Here is a 13,715-nt window from a genome sequence, read left to right on the forward strand (position 1 = left end):
GGACAATGATAGAAAAGAAATAGTAGCTTTCGGGATAGTGTTACGGAATGCTGTGCGACATGGAATTCCCAGCTTGGGTTTCGGGCTGCAGCTGTGGGACGTTGATAAAGATGCCGCTCCACTTTCAGTGTTACTGTACAGCACAGGACGTACAGTTGCCCTCAGCGCTCCTGGGAATGGACACACAAAGGAGGTTCCCTCACCTCCTGTTGAACCAGGTGAATGGCACTCAGTTTTCAGTTACAGAAGCTGTGTTGACTGCCACATAGTGCTGTTGTGAAAATATGATGAACAATTCGGCGATATTTTATGTGGCATTTTTGTGTTACTTTTACTATTTTGAACCTTGTTTACTCCTTTATGGGACTTTAGATGTGTTTTGATTTATGTAGATATACATGTTTTGTAGAGTATAGATATACTGAGTTTTTATCATTTGTAATTTTGTGTATTTCTAATAAATGTTTTAGACAAGAATTGACATTTAAAGTTGACTTCAGTTGGTATCCACAGATTATTATTTATGTTCAGTAGCTATTGAACGGTAGAGTTTAGGTCCTGTGGTTATTTTTAAAGTAAATTTTTGTAATATACTAAGTTACGAGTTGGCATTAGCTGAGAGAGAAAGTGTCTTTTATACATAATAAAATAAAATAACACTAGGAAATAAACCAAATGATTTAGAATCAAATCAAATTGAATCAGAGAACTGAATCAAATGAAGAGTTTGTGAATCAGAATAAAATTTGTATCGAGACCCAGTTAAGTTTATTAAAAAATTTTGAGTAACGGTGCATTAAATGAGCAAAAGTGACATTTAAAGCCATTTCTTAAAGGCACATTTTTTCAATATTTTGATTTCTTTCTTTTTTTTTGCACCATCAGATTCCATATATTCAAATAATTGTATCTCAGCCAAATATCAGCTTTTAGATTATGTATAATTCTCGATAAAAAAAATAAAAATAATAAAAAATTACCCTTATGACTGGTTTGTGGTACAACACTCTTAAAAATAAAGGTGCTTCAAAAGGTTCTTCACAGAGATGCCATAGAAGAACCATTTTTGGTTCCACAAAGAACCATTCAGTCAAAGGTTCTTTAAAGAACCATCTCTTTCTTACCTTTTTATAATCTGAAGAACCTTCTTTCGCCACAAAGAACCTTTTGTGAAAAAAAGGTTCTTCAGATGTTAAAGGATCTTTATGGAACGATTTAGACAAAAAGGTTATTCTATGAATCGTGAAGCACCTTTATTTTAAGGTCACATTTATAATAGTAGAGATTTCTATTTCAAATAAATGCTGTTCTTTTGAACATTATATTCATTAAAGAATCCTGAAAAAAGATCAGTTTTTGTTTTCAGCATTGATGATAATAAATGCTTGAGTATCGAAATGATCAAGTGACACTGAAGACTGAAAATTCAGCATCACAGGAATAAATGACATTTAAAAATATATTAAAATAGAAACCTTAGTATTGGCATGGTCAACCAGTAAACAATGTTTGTGTTACATATTTAGAGAGGAACCTTATAAAAACAGGTCCATACAATCAATGCTTGTATTTTGTAGTTAGTCATATAATGGGCCTTTGGAACCTCAAGGACATGTTATCTGCTAATATTTGCCCATATGCTTCCTTGTTACATGCATTTCTGTCAGATGAAGCCCTCAGAGATTCCTGCTATAGTTGTGCTGAGTAGCTATAGGGTGAGAGTTTCATGACACTCATAAAGAACAATCTTATATCTGTTGCCGTCTGAAGCGTTTAGTCCTTCTCACAGGAGCTGCTAAAGTGAACAACCCGTATTGTTCAGTGAAGGAGGTAACACAAAAGAGTGGTAATCTTAGTGGGGTGGAGGCTGCGCAGGAATTCTCACCACAGTTATCCATGTTACTATCAATACGGTGAATGGAAACCCAGGCGATTTGCTTTCTGACGCAGCTTCTACTCTCTTGGAGGGCGGGAGACCCTTTGGGGCGGGATTTGGATCAAGAGGTTTGGCGTGAGATTCAGGCTGTATTGCGATTTGACCAGTGCTGATGCATCATTGTATTTACTGGAGTTGAATAAGTGAAGGTGACCTTATGGAGTCACTGTATTGCTGAATCAGGTGAGAATGATTCAACTGGATGTTAATCTTGTTTGGTTTTCATAAAAAGATACTAGAATGTTATTGTTAAAATGCATTGGATGATATTTGGAGGACAAATGAATTAAACAGGCTGTACACCAGATTTGATCTGTGCATGTGTGTTGTCTGCATTAGTTTAAACTTGCCGGTTTGTGTCTTTCTCATCTTATCTAAACATCTTTGGCTTGATTGCTGGGGATTGTAAGGCACTATTTTCTGTAAAGTTGTTTTCTATTGTGAAAAGGGCTAATCAGGTACATTGTAATTCAAATGAATGTGACTTATTAGATGGTATTAAAATAAGTAGCAGGCTACATTTGTAGATGTCTTTTATTGTGATTTGTTGACAATGAACTTGAGTTACTCGATAGCTGGTTGAAATGCGATGCAGGCTTAAACAATGGAAAGTATGTGCTTATGGTCTTTTATTGTTTTGTAAATATCAGATTTGGCTGTTTCAAGTCCAAACACTGACTTAAATTACGGTTTTAAATTTTGTGTATTTCGCGTAAATATGGTGAGAGCAGCTCTTGATTTTTTTCATAGTTGTTCAGATATTGTCAACTTTGATTCAGACTCCTAATTCCTTTCAAATATATAAAAATAACACACATTAGACTATTATTGACACATACAATAAGAGTTTTATAAACCAAATGCGGATTAGCTCATTTAATGATAAAGATTTTAATGAGCGATGTTTGCATTCATATTGAAATCTTTGATTTTTATTGCAGACTTTGGTAAACTGGCATATCTGAGCACAGTTTGAGACCTTATTGAGATCTTTTGAGGAAACATGAGATTAATGGGGTGTTTTTTTGTCAGTAGAAATGGAAACTTTTGCAAAAATCTCCATTTACTCTCTATTTATATCATTGCTGCAAAATACTTAATTTGTGATTTTCTTTAAATTTTTATATTTTCATATGGGATTATCTTTAATGACAGACGGTCTTTGACCTTTTTGGTCAACTCTAAACCAGTTGTTTTGTTCAGCGTCCCCACAAATCAATATATTTATGAATGTTTCATGCCCTCTGGAAGATAATATTAATCACAGTTTCCTAGCATTATTCCAAAGCTGACCACTAAGAGCTTCAGACATTCAGTCCTCAGACATTCTTGTACATTGCTAACCCTCCATAAGCTCTACGTCAGCTGACGTCTGCTGGGACGTGTCACGTAAAAGTCTTTGATTATATGAACAGGATCATGTAGCCAATATGTAACTGATCTCTTAATACTGAAGATCTTGAGCTGTCCTCATATTTATCATGTAGGATTATGAGCAGACTTTACAGGCTCACAGGGCTGTGTGATTATCTTGTAACCTGGCTGGTTCCTGACCTACAAGAATAACCTTGTTCATGCAGTGGCAGGAAAAGAAACATAATTAAATCACACAGAACTGATTATGTTATGTAATACCTCCTCACTCTTTTTCTCTCTCTCTCTCTCTCCGTCCCTCCCGTTCTTCCTGTCCAAGAGCACACAAGCTCTTCTAAATATAGTTTTGAAGATAACTGTCTATGAAACAATATGCTAGTGGTCCTCCTAGTTTCTTTACACTGTGTCCTTACTAGGATGTAAGTTTCCAAAGACATTTTTCTCTGTTACACTGCAATTGCAAATTATTTTTAATCAGTATTATTATTTTGTTTTACATTAAAGTTATGAAAAACATACTTTAATTCACTTGAAAACCAAATTTGCTCAAAATATTAGACATATTAAACATAGATATAGCAAATTTCTGTGGAAAAACTATATATATAGTAGTTTTTTCCATAGAAATTTGCTATATCTATTTACTATTTATATCTACTGAAGTAGTGTACTGTACCATACTTTACTGTACAAAATACTATACTTAAAAAAATAATATTTTTTATTTTATATATATATATATATATATATAGAGAGAGAGAGAGAGAGGCCCTCTATTTTTTTCTTTGTATTGATTATTGTAAAAATTATTAATCGCACATTTTTCTGAAATTAATCGCGATTAATGCCACCTAACATACATTTTTTTAATATACTTTTATATTGCAATAATTTCACATTCAATCTTCAAATTAATGTACAAACAACATAAAGACAGTATATTTTTTCATATTTGTTATTAAACACTAAATTCTAAACTAAATACAGATGAATCCTTAAAACTATAAAGTTATTGATTTCCTCTTTTTTCTTTTGTTCTTGAAGAACAGAATCACAGCAGCTGGTTATTTGGTTGTTTTGGCTGCTATTACTTTAAGAGATGTCTCCTGCTTAACGTGACGCGGATCTGACACGCATCATATTTTCTCTCAACTCTACCTTTTCTGACCCATTTCTGGTTGGACCCATCTCAGTCTCTTCTAATGACAGCGCTAGGATGCTCCAGGATAGTTTTGAAAACCATTTCAGAGATATGCTCTTAATGTAACTCATATATAACATATTACATGCATGCACAGTTTTATGGCAGCTTTAATCGGTAACTTCATGACTTAACTGATCATGACATTGCATGCACGTAGTTTCTTTCACGATTTGATATGAAATGATACAGGCTATGAGCATGCCTGCGACTGAATAAATGCACTTCTAGGCCCCGCCCCTGCGTTAACAACGCTAAATAATTTTAACGCGTTAAACTGGAAAAAATTAATCGTTATATATATATGTTGAAGAGACAGATATGTTTTATGAGTCTGACAAGTACAAACATTTTGTGTTGCAGAAATCGAGGCAAAGGAAGCTTGTGACTGGCTACGAGCGGCAGGATTCCCCCAGTACGCCCAGCTCTTTGAAGGTAACGCTTCACCACACCAGAACATAAACTTAGAAAACCTCCCAAATGTTATCACACCCAGCTGTAAAGCCATAGTTAAAATTGTTTCGAGGGAGGCTCTGGTGCTCTCATTTAGATTTCATAACAATCATATGATGTTATTCAGCTCACAGAGTCAGCCTGATTTAGGGCGCAAACAAGCTTTTAATGTGGGATGTTGTTTCCGATGTTGTTCGAGACAGACTCATGTTAATGGGCACTTTAATGTCTGCCAGACCTCATGATGATAAACTGGTTTTAGCTTATTCATTTCCCTTGTGGAACTCTTTCATACCACCTCAAAAACGTCTCATTTATGTAGACATTCATACCCCCAGATCTGAAATTTTCATCTGAAATGCTGAGAGGTACAGGTCACTGGTAAAACTGGTTCTGGTTAAGAGGTACTGCTTGAACATACTAGACTATGACATTTTCAAAGAGAGACTGAGGTCATGGGAATAACTTTGCCACAGAAATTTTGCCATTTCACTTGCCCTTGGCGAACGCTTTTGATCTTGGAGTGTTAGTCTATGGAAAAAAATTGTGTGAACACTCTTTTTTTCTTTTCTTTTTATATTTTCTCTGGGAAATATAGGTGGTCTGGGATATATTTTTTGTAATTTCCTATCCATTTGAAGTGCATTTCCACATCTGGATATTTCTTAATATAATATAATACTCAAAAGTCTGTAACTATGTTGGGAAAAATATATACGAGTTAAAATAATAAAGTAAATAAAACATTGGCTCACATTTAAAATTAACAATTTAAAATTTGTAAAAATATTTTTGACTTTTTCATATCCACATTTTTGACAATAATTGAATGTGCAACTTATTACATAAGAAAAATAGCATCCTGTTATACAACCCATTCTTTGTTCATTTTTAAAATTAATACTTCATTGTCGTCTCATCGCAGACACGGAATCAATGTGCAAAACAGAATCTTCCCATAATGCGTCTCTTCATAAGTGTTGTATTGGAATTTCCATTTAAAACCAGAACACTGTGCCTCTCTCTGAATCTGTGTTTTTACATTCCACAAAAACAAAAAAATATGATGAAACATTTAATTGTACCAGTGGAATGTCAGCTTCAGCAGGGTCTGGATCCAGTCATCCCGTTACATAAGTGGAAGACGTAATGGCTTCTCAAAGCCAAGCTCAGATTTTGGGGGGCAAACCCTGTCTCACTTTATTAGCATCTGGAAGTCTAAAACAAGTTAGCTACTCTCTTTGCCTTGGCTATCGCTCTGGAAAGAATGTGTTGTCAGGGTTTTTTTTAAAGAGTGTGGGCGCCTGGATTCCTCTGTGTTTGCTGTGAACATGCAAGATTGGTCTATTAATGAATCAGAGGGAAATCATTACGGTCCCTAACAGACATCAGTTTTTTTCCAGTGTTTGTCTATAATGAACTTGATTGTTGAAATGGGATATGCCTGTGTTTCTTTACAGATTCTCAATTTCCGATTGACATCTCTCCTGTGAAGAAAGACCACGACTTCTTAGACAAAGACCTTGTGGAACCTCTATGTCGGTAAGGACTGTGGCATCTTTGGTGTATTCTGTGCTTCCTAAACAAATCAGTCCATAATCATAGCCAAATCTTTGGCGATCATAATGAACACCTGAAATCAATCTCTAATCAAGAAGACAACTAACTCATTAGCCGGGTTTCCATCCAAAGTTGCGAATTTAACTTATGTGCAAAATTGGAATATCGCATAAAATATTTGTGAACGAGCACCGTTTCCATCCAACAAGTCAAAGAGAACAAAATCGTCACTTCCTGGTAAACTGGCAGTAAATAGCCTGTAGAAAACTAGGATAAGCTACTGAATATAATAATTTTCATATATGGAAAATTAATTGCACCTCAGAGCAAGCAGACGAAACACAATAAATGCTGTCATTGCTTTCGGAGGTGAATGCTGCTGTTTGGGAACACAGTCGTGTAAGACCATACAGAAATACTTTGATGACAGACTTTGCTCAGGCATTTCAGAACGACCATAACAACATTTCAGATGCTGTGGAGATCAGTCCGCTGCTAGTCACGTTATCCCATCTCATAGCGCAAAGTCACATGACTTTCTTGATGCGCTTGGAGGAAGTCATTCGTAAAAAGCGTTTCCATCTCCCTTTATTCACATTAACCCTTTTTTCGCACAAGTCAAAAACCACCTCAAGCGAGCGTAAAAACTTTTTTGCGAATTAAGGGATTTTTATTTGAAATTTGGCGTTTCTCATGCGATACTTCAAAATGCGCATTAAAAACAGGGTGATGGAAACCCAGCTAAAGAGAACATTTTGTACTGGGGAAATATAATGGGTGTAATTTACAAACTTTATTGAGTCAGTTGTTGCTTTAATCATGACATTATTTACTTCTGCCTTAGATTAAGACTGACATGAGAGAAACTACACCAGATTTGATCTTAATAAATGCAATACACAATGACAGCAATAAAGAGGAAAAAAGATGACCTGTTATCATTACTTAAGACAATTTGATGATTATTAACTAATCATCGATTACATAATTTCATTTAGATCTACAACCACTATTTGTTGAGGATTGGAACCCTTCATAGACAATGCAATGGTGACTTGTCATCAGTAATGATGAAAATAGGCTCTAAAAAGTAAATTTTGCATTGTGTCATTGTGTATTGCATCTATTAAGCTAAAGTCTGGTGTAGTTTCTCTCATGTCAATCTTCTAGTCATTCAGAAGTAAATAATGTCATGATTAAAGCAACAACTAACTCAATAAAGTTTGTAAATTACACCCATTATGTTTCCCCAGAAATAAAGTACAGAATGTTCTCAATGAGTTAGCTTTTTCCTCTTGTTTAGACACTGAATTTGAATTCCCAAATTAAGATGAAAAGACCCTCCAATGACTTTGGTTGCCTTGGAGACTACCCCGGTAGGAGAGCGTTGGGGGCATACTCAAGCCGGTCTACTGTGACTCTAAACAACCCTTAAGCAACTCATCGAAATTCCAAACCTGTTTACTGTTGTGTGGGAAACAATGTCTGACATTCTCACCTCTCCCCCTGACTTCTCACTTTTCTACAGCCCCCGGAGGGGAACAACTCCGTAAACAATTCTAGCACGACATGCCCAGTAAGAGCACGGAGGAGTTTGTTAGCTGTGGATGTTTGCAAGCACCAGTGACAAAGCTCACGTCTTTAACCTTTCTTTGATGCTTTGCTCTCTACAACTTGCTGATGAAGAATTATGCTAAATGTTTAGTTCACAAATCAAGCAGCATTTCATAAATGATTTGTCAGAAAGTCATCGTAGTACCCTTTTGATAATCCTTTGCCAAATGTAGGGTTCATGTGAAACCAAAAATTCAGTGGTCAATAACAATTAAATTTCTAATACAAATATTTATACCAAAATAAAAACACTTCTTAAAACGTTAAATATTAAAATAAGTATATTCAGCAAAAACAATGTTAATAATTATAATGATGTCTTATCTTGCTGGAGCCAGTTTTAAGCGGATTGTTCTCCATTGACTGCGGCCAGTGTCTTTCTGTTCTCTACATTACGTCTTGACTGTGTTCTGTTTTATATCTGAAGTCTTTGCTGTCACAGCACACACACAGACCACCGAACAATATAAAGAGTCATAAAATGTCATGATTATTACATCACAAACATCAACTTGGTTTCCATGCATACTTGAGTCAAGCAGTGTGTTTCCCTTTATAGCATTAACAGCCTTTAATACGTCTTCCACACATGCTTTTGGATCAGGAAGAGATGACCTTATTTCTTTTACTTTTTGTTGGAAATATTGATATGTTGCACTGTTGCTTCAAGACATTTATTGTGAACGGTTGTAAGTGAAACTAATGCCCTGTAATTCAAACAGACTAGTTCAAGGAGAAGCTTGAGCCCACGACTTTGTCAAAAGCTCAGAAAGCTGCTTTACTTTCATCCCAAAATCATTTTTCATATTTGACGGACCACGCAAGTGACTGAAAGAGAAAAACCTATTTTCAGGAGGTTTTGGGTATGGCTTCAAAGAAAAGCAAGCTCTTGTAGGGTTTTGTGAATTTGAGGGGAAAAACAGGCCTCTCAGACCTGGAGGAGTGACTATGTGGCATCTGGAATCAACACCACATTAGTTGCTCTTGAGGGCTATTGAAAACCATGACAACTGCAGCTCGCAAGCTTTTGTCAATTAAAAGCAAGCGGCCATGAGAGAGAGTTGGACATTGGCCAATTATTGTGCCTAATTAGGTTTGCTGCTTACCAGAGCTGAGTGTTGGATAGCAGGAACATAGATCTTATAGCTTGATTATATTAGAAACGGCCACAGAAGGCTGTGCTCTGCTGATATTGTGTCCACATCACCACTGTATATGCCATGCAAAATAAAGCCAGTTGGAGGGAAAGGATTTTAAATTATTATCTACTGTTTTTCTCCATTCAGGCGACTGAATACATTAAACAAGTGTGCCTCCATGAAACTTGACGTGAACCTTCCCAAGAAAAAAGTAAGTGATGCAATATTTCTAATTAATCTTCTGGGAATGTGTATTGTTCTAGCGATTGAATGTTATAGCAGTTTTGCTACTTGAATCAGAATGGTTATTATGCCTATAAAGAAGCTATATAGTGACTAGCGCCAAATGCCACGTGTACTAACTCTATAAAACCACTTCATTACTTTATTATCACAATAAACTTGATATACGAGAATGCCACTAGCATTGTCTTTGTGTGAATTGATATAAGTTTACTCTCTTCAAGTATAGTATCTCTTTGTATCACCTAAAGATATTGAATAGAAACTGTTATATCACACTGGTTATGTAATCATTTAACAGAGGAAGGAATGTGCCCTTTGAAAACATGAAAAACCCATTTGAGTGAATCTAAACTGTTACCTCTGGGGGTTCCGGATTGTGGGGAAGGAAAAAGAAAAAAAAGAGACAGTGAAAGAAAGAGAGTTTTCTCAAAGGATTGGGATGGTATTCAAGTCTTGAGTTGAATTGCTAATGTAGAAAAAGATATGGCAATAAAAATAAAGACATATTTATGCATTTCCTTGTTAACCTACAGAGTGAAGACTCAGATGAAGATGACCTCTTTGCCATCAGTGACAAATGGACCTTTGAATGGAGCAGTCGCCGCTGGTCCAGGCTCCAAGACATCAATTGCCTGTTGAGGGGCGTGGAGAACAAGAACCCAGGGGAAAACTCTGCCCTGCGGACAACAACCAGCAGCGAGAGCATTCTAACAGACTTGAGCGAGCCGGAGATCTCTTCCCTCCACAGTGAGAGCAGCGGCGGCAGTGGTGGCGTTCGTGCACACAGCGCGGAAGACTCGGACAGCTCCCACCACACCTGCTCGGACTCTGCAGCCATGCCTGACCACACATCACTAGGTGTAGCCCATCTCTCTTCAGAACTTTCGAGCTATGGTACGCTGTCTGTAAAGCATGGCAAGCGAGGACGGACTCGTGCTAAGGAGTTCTTACGGCGCATGGAAGCTTTGCAGTCACGGGGAGCAATGGGTGGTGGAGGGAACAGGAGTCTTGTTATAAGTGCCCCGGTTCTCCAACAAGAACCCCAGACTGTGAAAACTCTCCGCTGTGTGGAGATCATCAATGGAGGCGTGCGTCTAACAGAGCCACCTTCCAGCATGGGCTTGCCCTCCCAGTCTAGCAGTGAACGGAGCAGCAGCCAGTCCAGCGGGAGTGCTGTTAGTACGCCAAACATGAAGGAACGCAGCGTTCACCGGGCTGATCACAAGCGCAGTGGGATGTACCTGGAGGACTTGGATGTGTTCTCCAGTCTCATCCAGGGTAAGCGTGTGGCTGAGCAGAACCGACGCAATGAGTTCCGCTCCTACGAGGACCTGGTGGTGCATATCCCTAAAGATCACAAGCCTGGAACCTTTCCTAAAGCTCTGTCAATCGAGAGTCTTGCACCCTCAACGGCAACCTCCATCAACTGGCACTCGGCAAGCATGGACTCGGATGTTCAGCGTCCACCTAGCATCAAAGAACCTAGACCTATCACACAGTGCTGCACCCGAGGGAGTCGGATCAGCATTTATGACAACGTACCTGGCTCGCACCTCTATGCCAGCACCGGCGACCTCATAGACTTGGAAAAGGAAGACCTTTTCCCACATTTGGATGATATTCTGCAGCATGTTAATGGGCTGCAACAGATCGTGGACCACTGGTCCAAGAATGTACTGCCCAATAGTGAAAACGCGGGGAAGGAGCGAGTTAATCTTGTTGATGAAAGGCAAGGCGACCTGCAATCATCCAGCCAGATCACATTGGATTTTGAGGGACACTCAGTGATGGAGGATCAGGCAACCCCCAGTGATGTAGATAGGGATGGGGTGTCACTTAATGAAACAGAATCAACAGGAATGAGAGAAAGGAGAGACTCCGGTGTTGGGGCTTCACTTACCAGACCAAGACGGTAAGATTCAGAGCTAACAATGCTATGCTGTATGTGTTGGATTCAGAACTGTAAAGTTTGGAAAGGATTGGTTGACTGGTTGAAATAGCATGTATGCTTATGCATGTACACTTATGTTGTAGTTTTAAAGTGGTCATATGATGCTATTTTAAAGATAATTATTTGGTGTATTTGGTGTAACAGAATATGTTGACATGCTGTAATGTTCAAAAAACACATTATTTTTCAAATAGTGTACATTATTGTAGTTCCTCTATGCCCCGCCTCTCTCAAAGGAGTAGTTTTCTACAAAGCCCCTCCTTGTTGTGCTGTTGTGTTGTAAACAAATCTTAAACAATGATTCCTAATTGCATCTACTTTCGGAAGACCAAATAAAGTGCTTTTGCTTTCACCTAGAAACACACATCGTTTCCCTGACATGGCTGCATCAACACTACTGCGGTTACTGAAACCACGGCTTCTTTCTTTGCGTGAACATTTGGGCGGCATTACGCAAATATTTCCACATCGTTATGTAGACGTGGGGGCGTGTTTGAATGAGCCGTTTTAGGGGGGCGTGGACGAGTCCTAACTTTTATAAAGAATATCTCTTTGGGTTTGAGACTTTAGTCTTTAAAACTTTAGGGATCTCAACTATGCACGAACAGCTTGTAATACTCCAAAGAGAAAGGAAAACTTGAAATTGCATCATATGACCACTTTAAATGCTATTTTAGGTGGTTGTGCTTCACCCCAGGTTTCAATCCCTAACATGGTTTCCTGCACTTTGTTTAGCTTGCGATGGCCCAGCTTCCAGATTTCCAACCGCCTCAGCCATTCGGTCGCCTCTCTCCAGATCACCAGCCAATCTGCGGCCCAGCTTAGCCTGCTACAGAAATTTTCCTTGCTCCGACTGACTGCCATTATGGAGAAGTACTCCATGTCCAACAAACATGGCTGGACCTGGTAAGAATCTGTTGGAAAACTGATCAGATCCTATGAGATTTTATGTTATTGTTTTACTGTAGCTTAAAGCTCAAGAGGGACTAGCATTAATCCATCTACTGGTCACTATTGTTACTGCACCCTGCTGTTAAAAACTTGTGATGAAAATTTCACTGTTCATACACAGTATTATTATTGAATTGATGACTTTACTACTTCCAAAACATAAAATATAAAAGATGCCTGGGGAAACAGAAGCTTATATTGTATAAAAGCCCCACACATATTTTTTTAACCATGGTCTTTTGTGTCTCTCAGGTCTGTGCCAAAGTTTATGAAGAGGATGAAGGTTCCAGACTATAAGGATAAGAATGTTTTTGGGGTTCCACTGATTGTGCATGTGCAACGCTTCGGTCAGCCTTTACCTCTTGGTATCCAGCAGGCTTTGCGCTACCTCAGGAGCCAATGCCTCGATCAGGTTAGTCATCAAAACAGATTCAAAACAGGTCATCAAAACAACAGTATAACTGTATACAAATCTAATAACAAGCTGAAAACAGTATCATAATGTTTGATCTTAGAATAAAGTAAATAAATGTTAATGTAGAGACCAATTTCCAATGTCCAATTTCTTATTTCCAATGTAAAAACAAATAGAAAATTCACAATATAAAATTGTCTCCTGTTTCTTAGGTGGGTCTATTTCGCAAGTCGGGAGTGAAGTCTCGTATCCAAGCTCTCAGACAGATGAATGAGAATTCTCCAGATGATGTCAACTATGAAGACCAGTCTGCGTACGATGTGGCCGACATGGTCAAACAGTTCTTCAGGGATCTGCCTGAGCCACTTCTGACCAGCAAACTGGGTGAAACCTTCCTTCATATTTACCAATGTAAGAAACACTTCCCAACTCTAACTCCTCTCCTACATCCATCTCATGAATTTAGGAAGAAAAAAACACAGACTTCCTTTAGTCACCTGATCCTTGTTTCCTCTTTAGATGTGCCCAAAGAGCAGCGCTTACAGGCTGTGCAGGCAGCCATCATGCTGATGTCAGATGAAAACAGAGAGGTACTGCAAACACTGCTTTGCTTCCTGAGCGATGTCACTTCCTCCGTGCAAGAGAATCAAATGACACCCATGAATATCGCAGTGTGTCTGGCACCTTCACTTTTTCATCTCAACATCCTGAAGAAGGACAATCTTGCACCAAAGTAAATACCATATCTACTCTCAATCTACTATGATATATACGGTTCATTTCATCCATCCAAAAATACATTTGATATATATTGTAAAATTTTGTGATGTTAAAGCAATACTTTTAGCAAAACAATTTTTAAAATAAATGGCAGA

The 13,715-nt window shown here is 38.0% G+C and overlaps 1 protein-coding gene across 3 annotated transcripts in view; it reads left to right on the forward strand.

The window, feature by feature from the left end:
* Window positions 1-13,715, forward strand: part of LOC306854518 (stAR-related lipid transfer protein 13-like) — an 87,752-nt gene that overhangs the window by 71,227 nt on the left and 2,810 nt on the right. For all 3 annotated transcript variants that reach the window (XM_079392619.1, XM_079392620.1, XM_079392621.1), the window contains 8 exons: window positions 4,875-4,946; window positions 6,425-6,506; window positions 9,425-9,488; window positions 10,057-11,435; window positions 12,210-12,380; window positions 12,678-12,837; window positions 13,053-13,251; window positions 13,360-13,573. In XM_079392619.1, coding sequence (XP_079248745.1) covers window positions 4,875-4,946; window positions 6,425-6,506; window positions 9,425-9,488; window positions 10,057-11,435; window positions 12,210-12,380; window positions 12,678-12,837; window positions 13,053-13,251; window positions 13,360-13,573 — 2,341 coding nt within the window. The remainder of the gene's footprint in view (window positions 1-4,874; window positions 4,947-6,424; window positions 6,507-9,424; window positions 9,489-10,056; window positions 11,436-12,209; window positions 12,381-12,677; window positions 12,838-13,052; window positions 13,252-13,359; window positions 13,574-13,715) is intronic.

This window comes from Barbus barbus (assembly GCF_936440315.1).
Source record: "Barbus barbus genome assembly, chromosome: 34".
Lineage (NCBI taxonomy): Eukaryota > Metazoa > Chordata > Actinopteri > Cypriniformes > Cyprinidae > Barbus > Barbus barbus.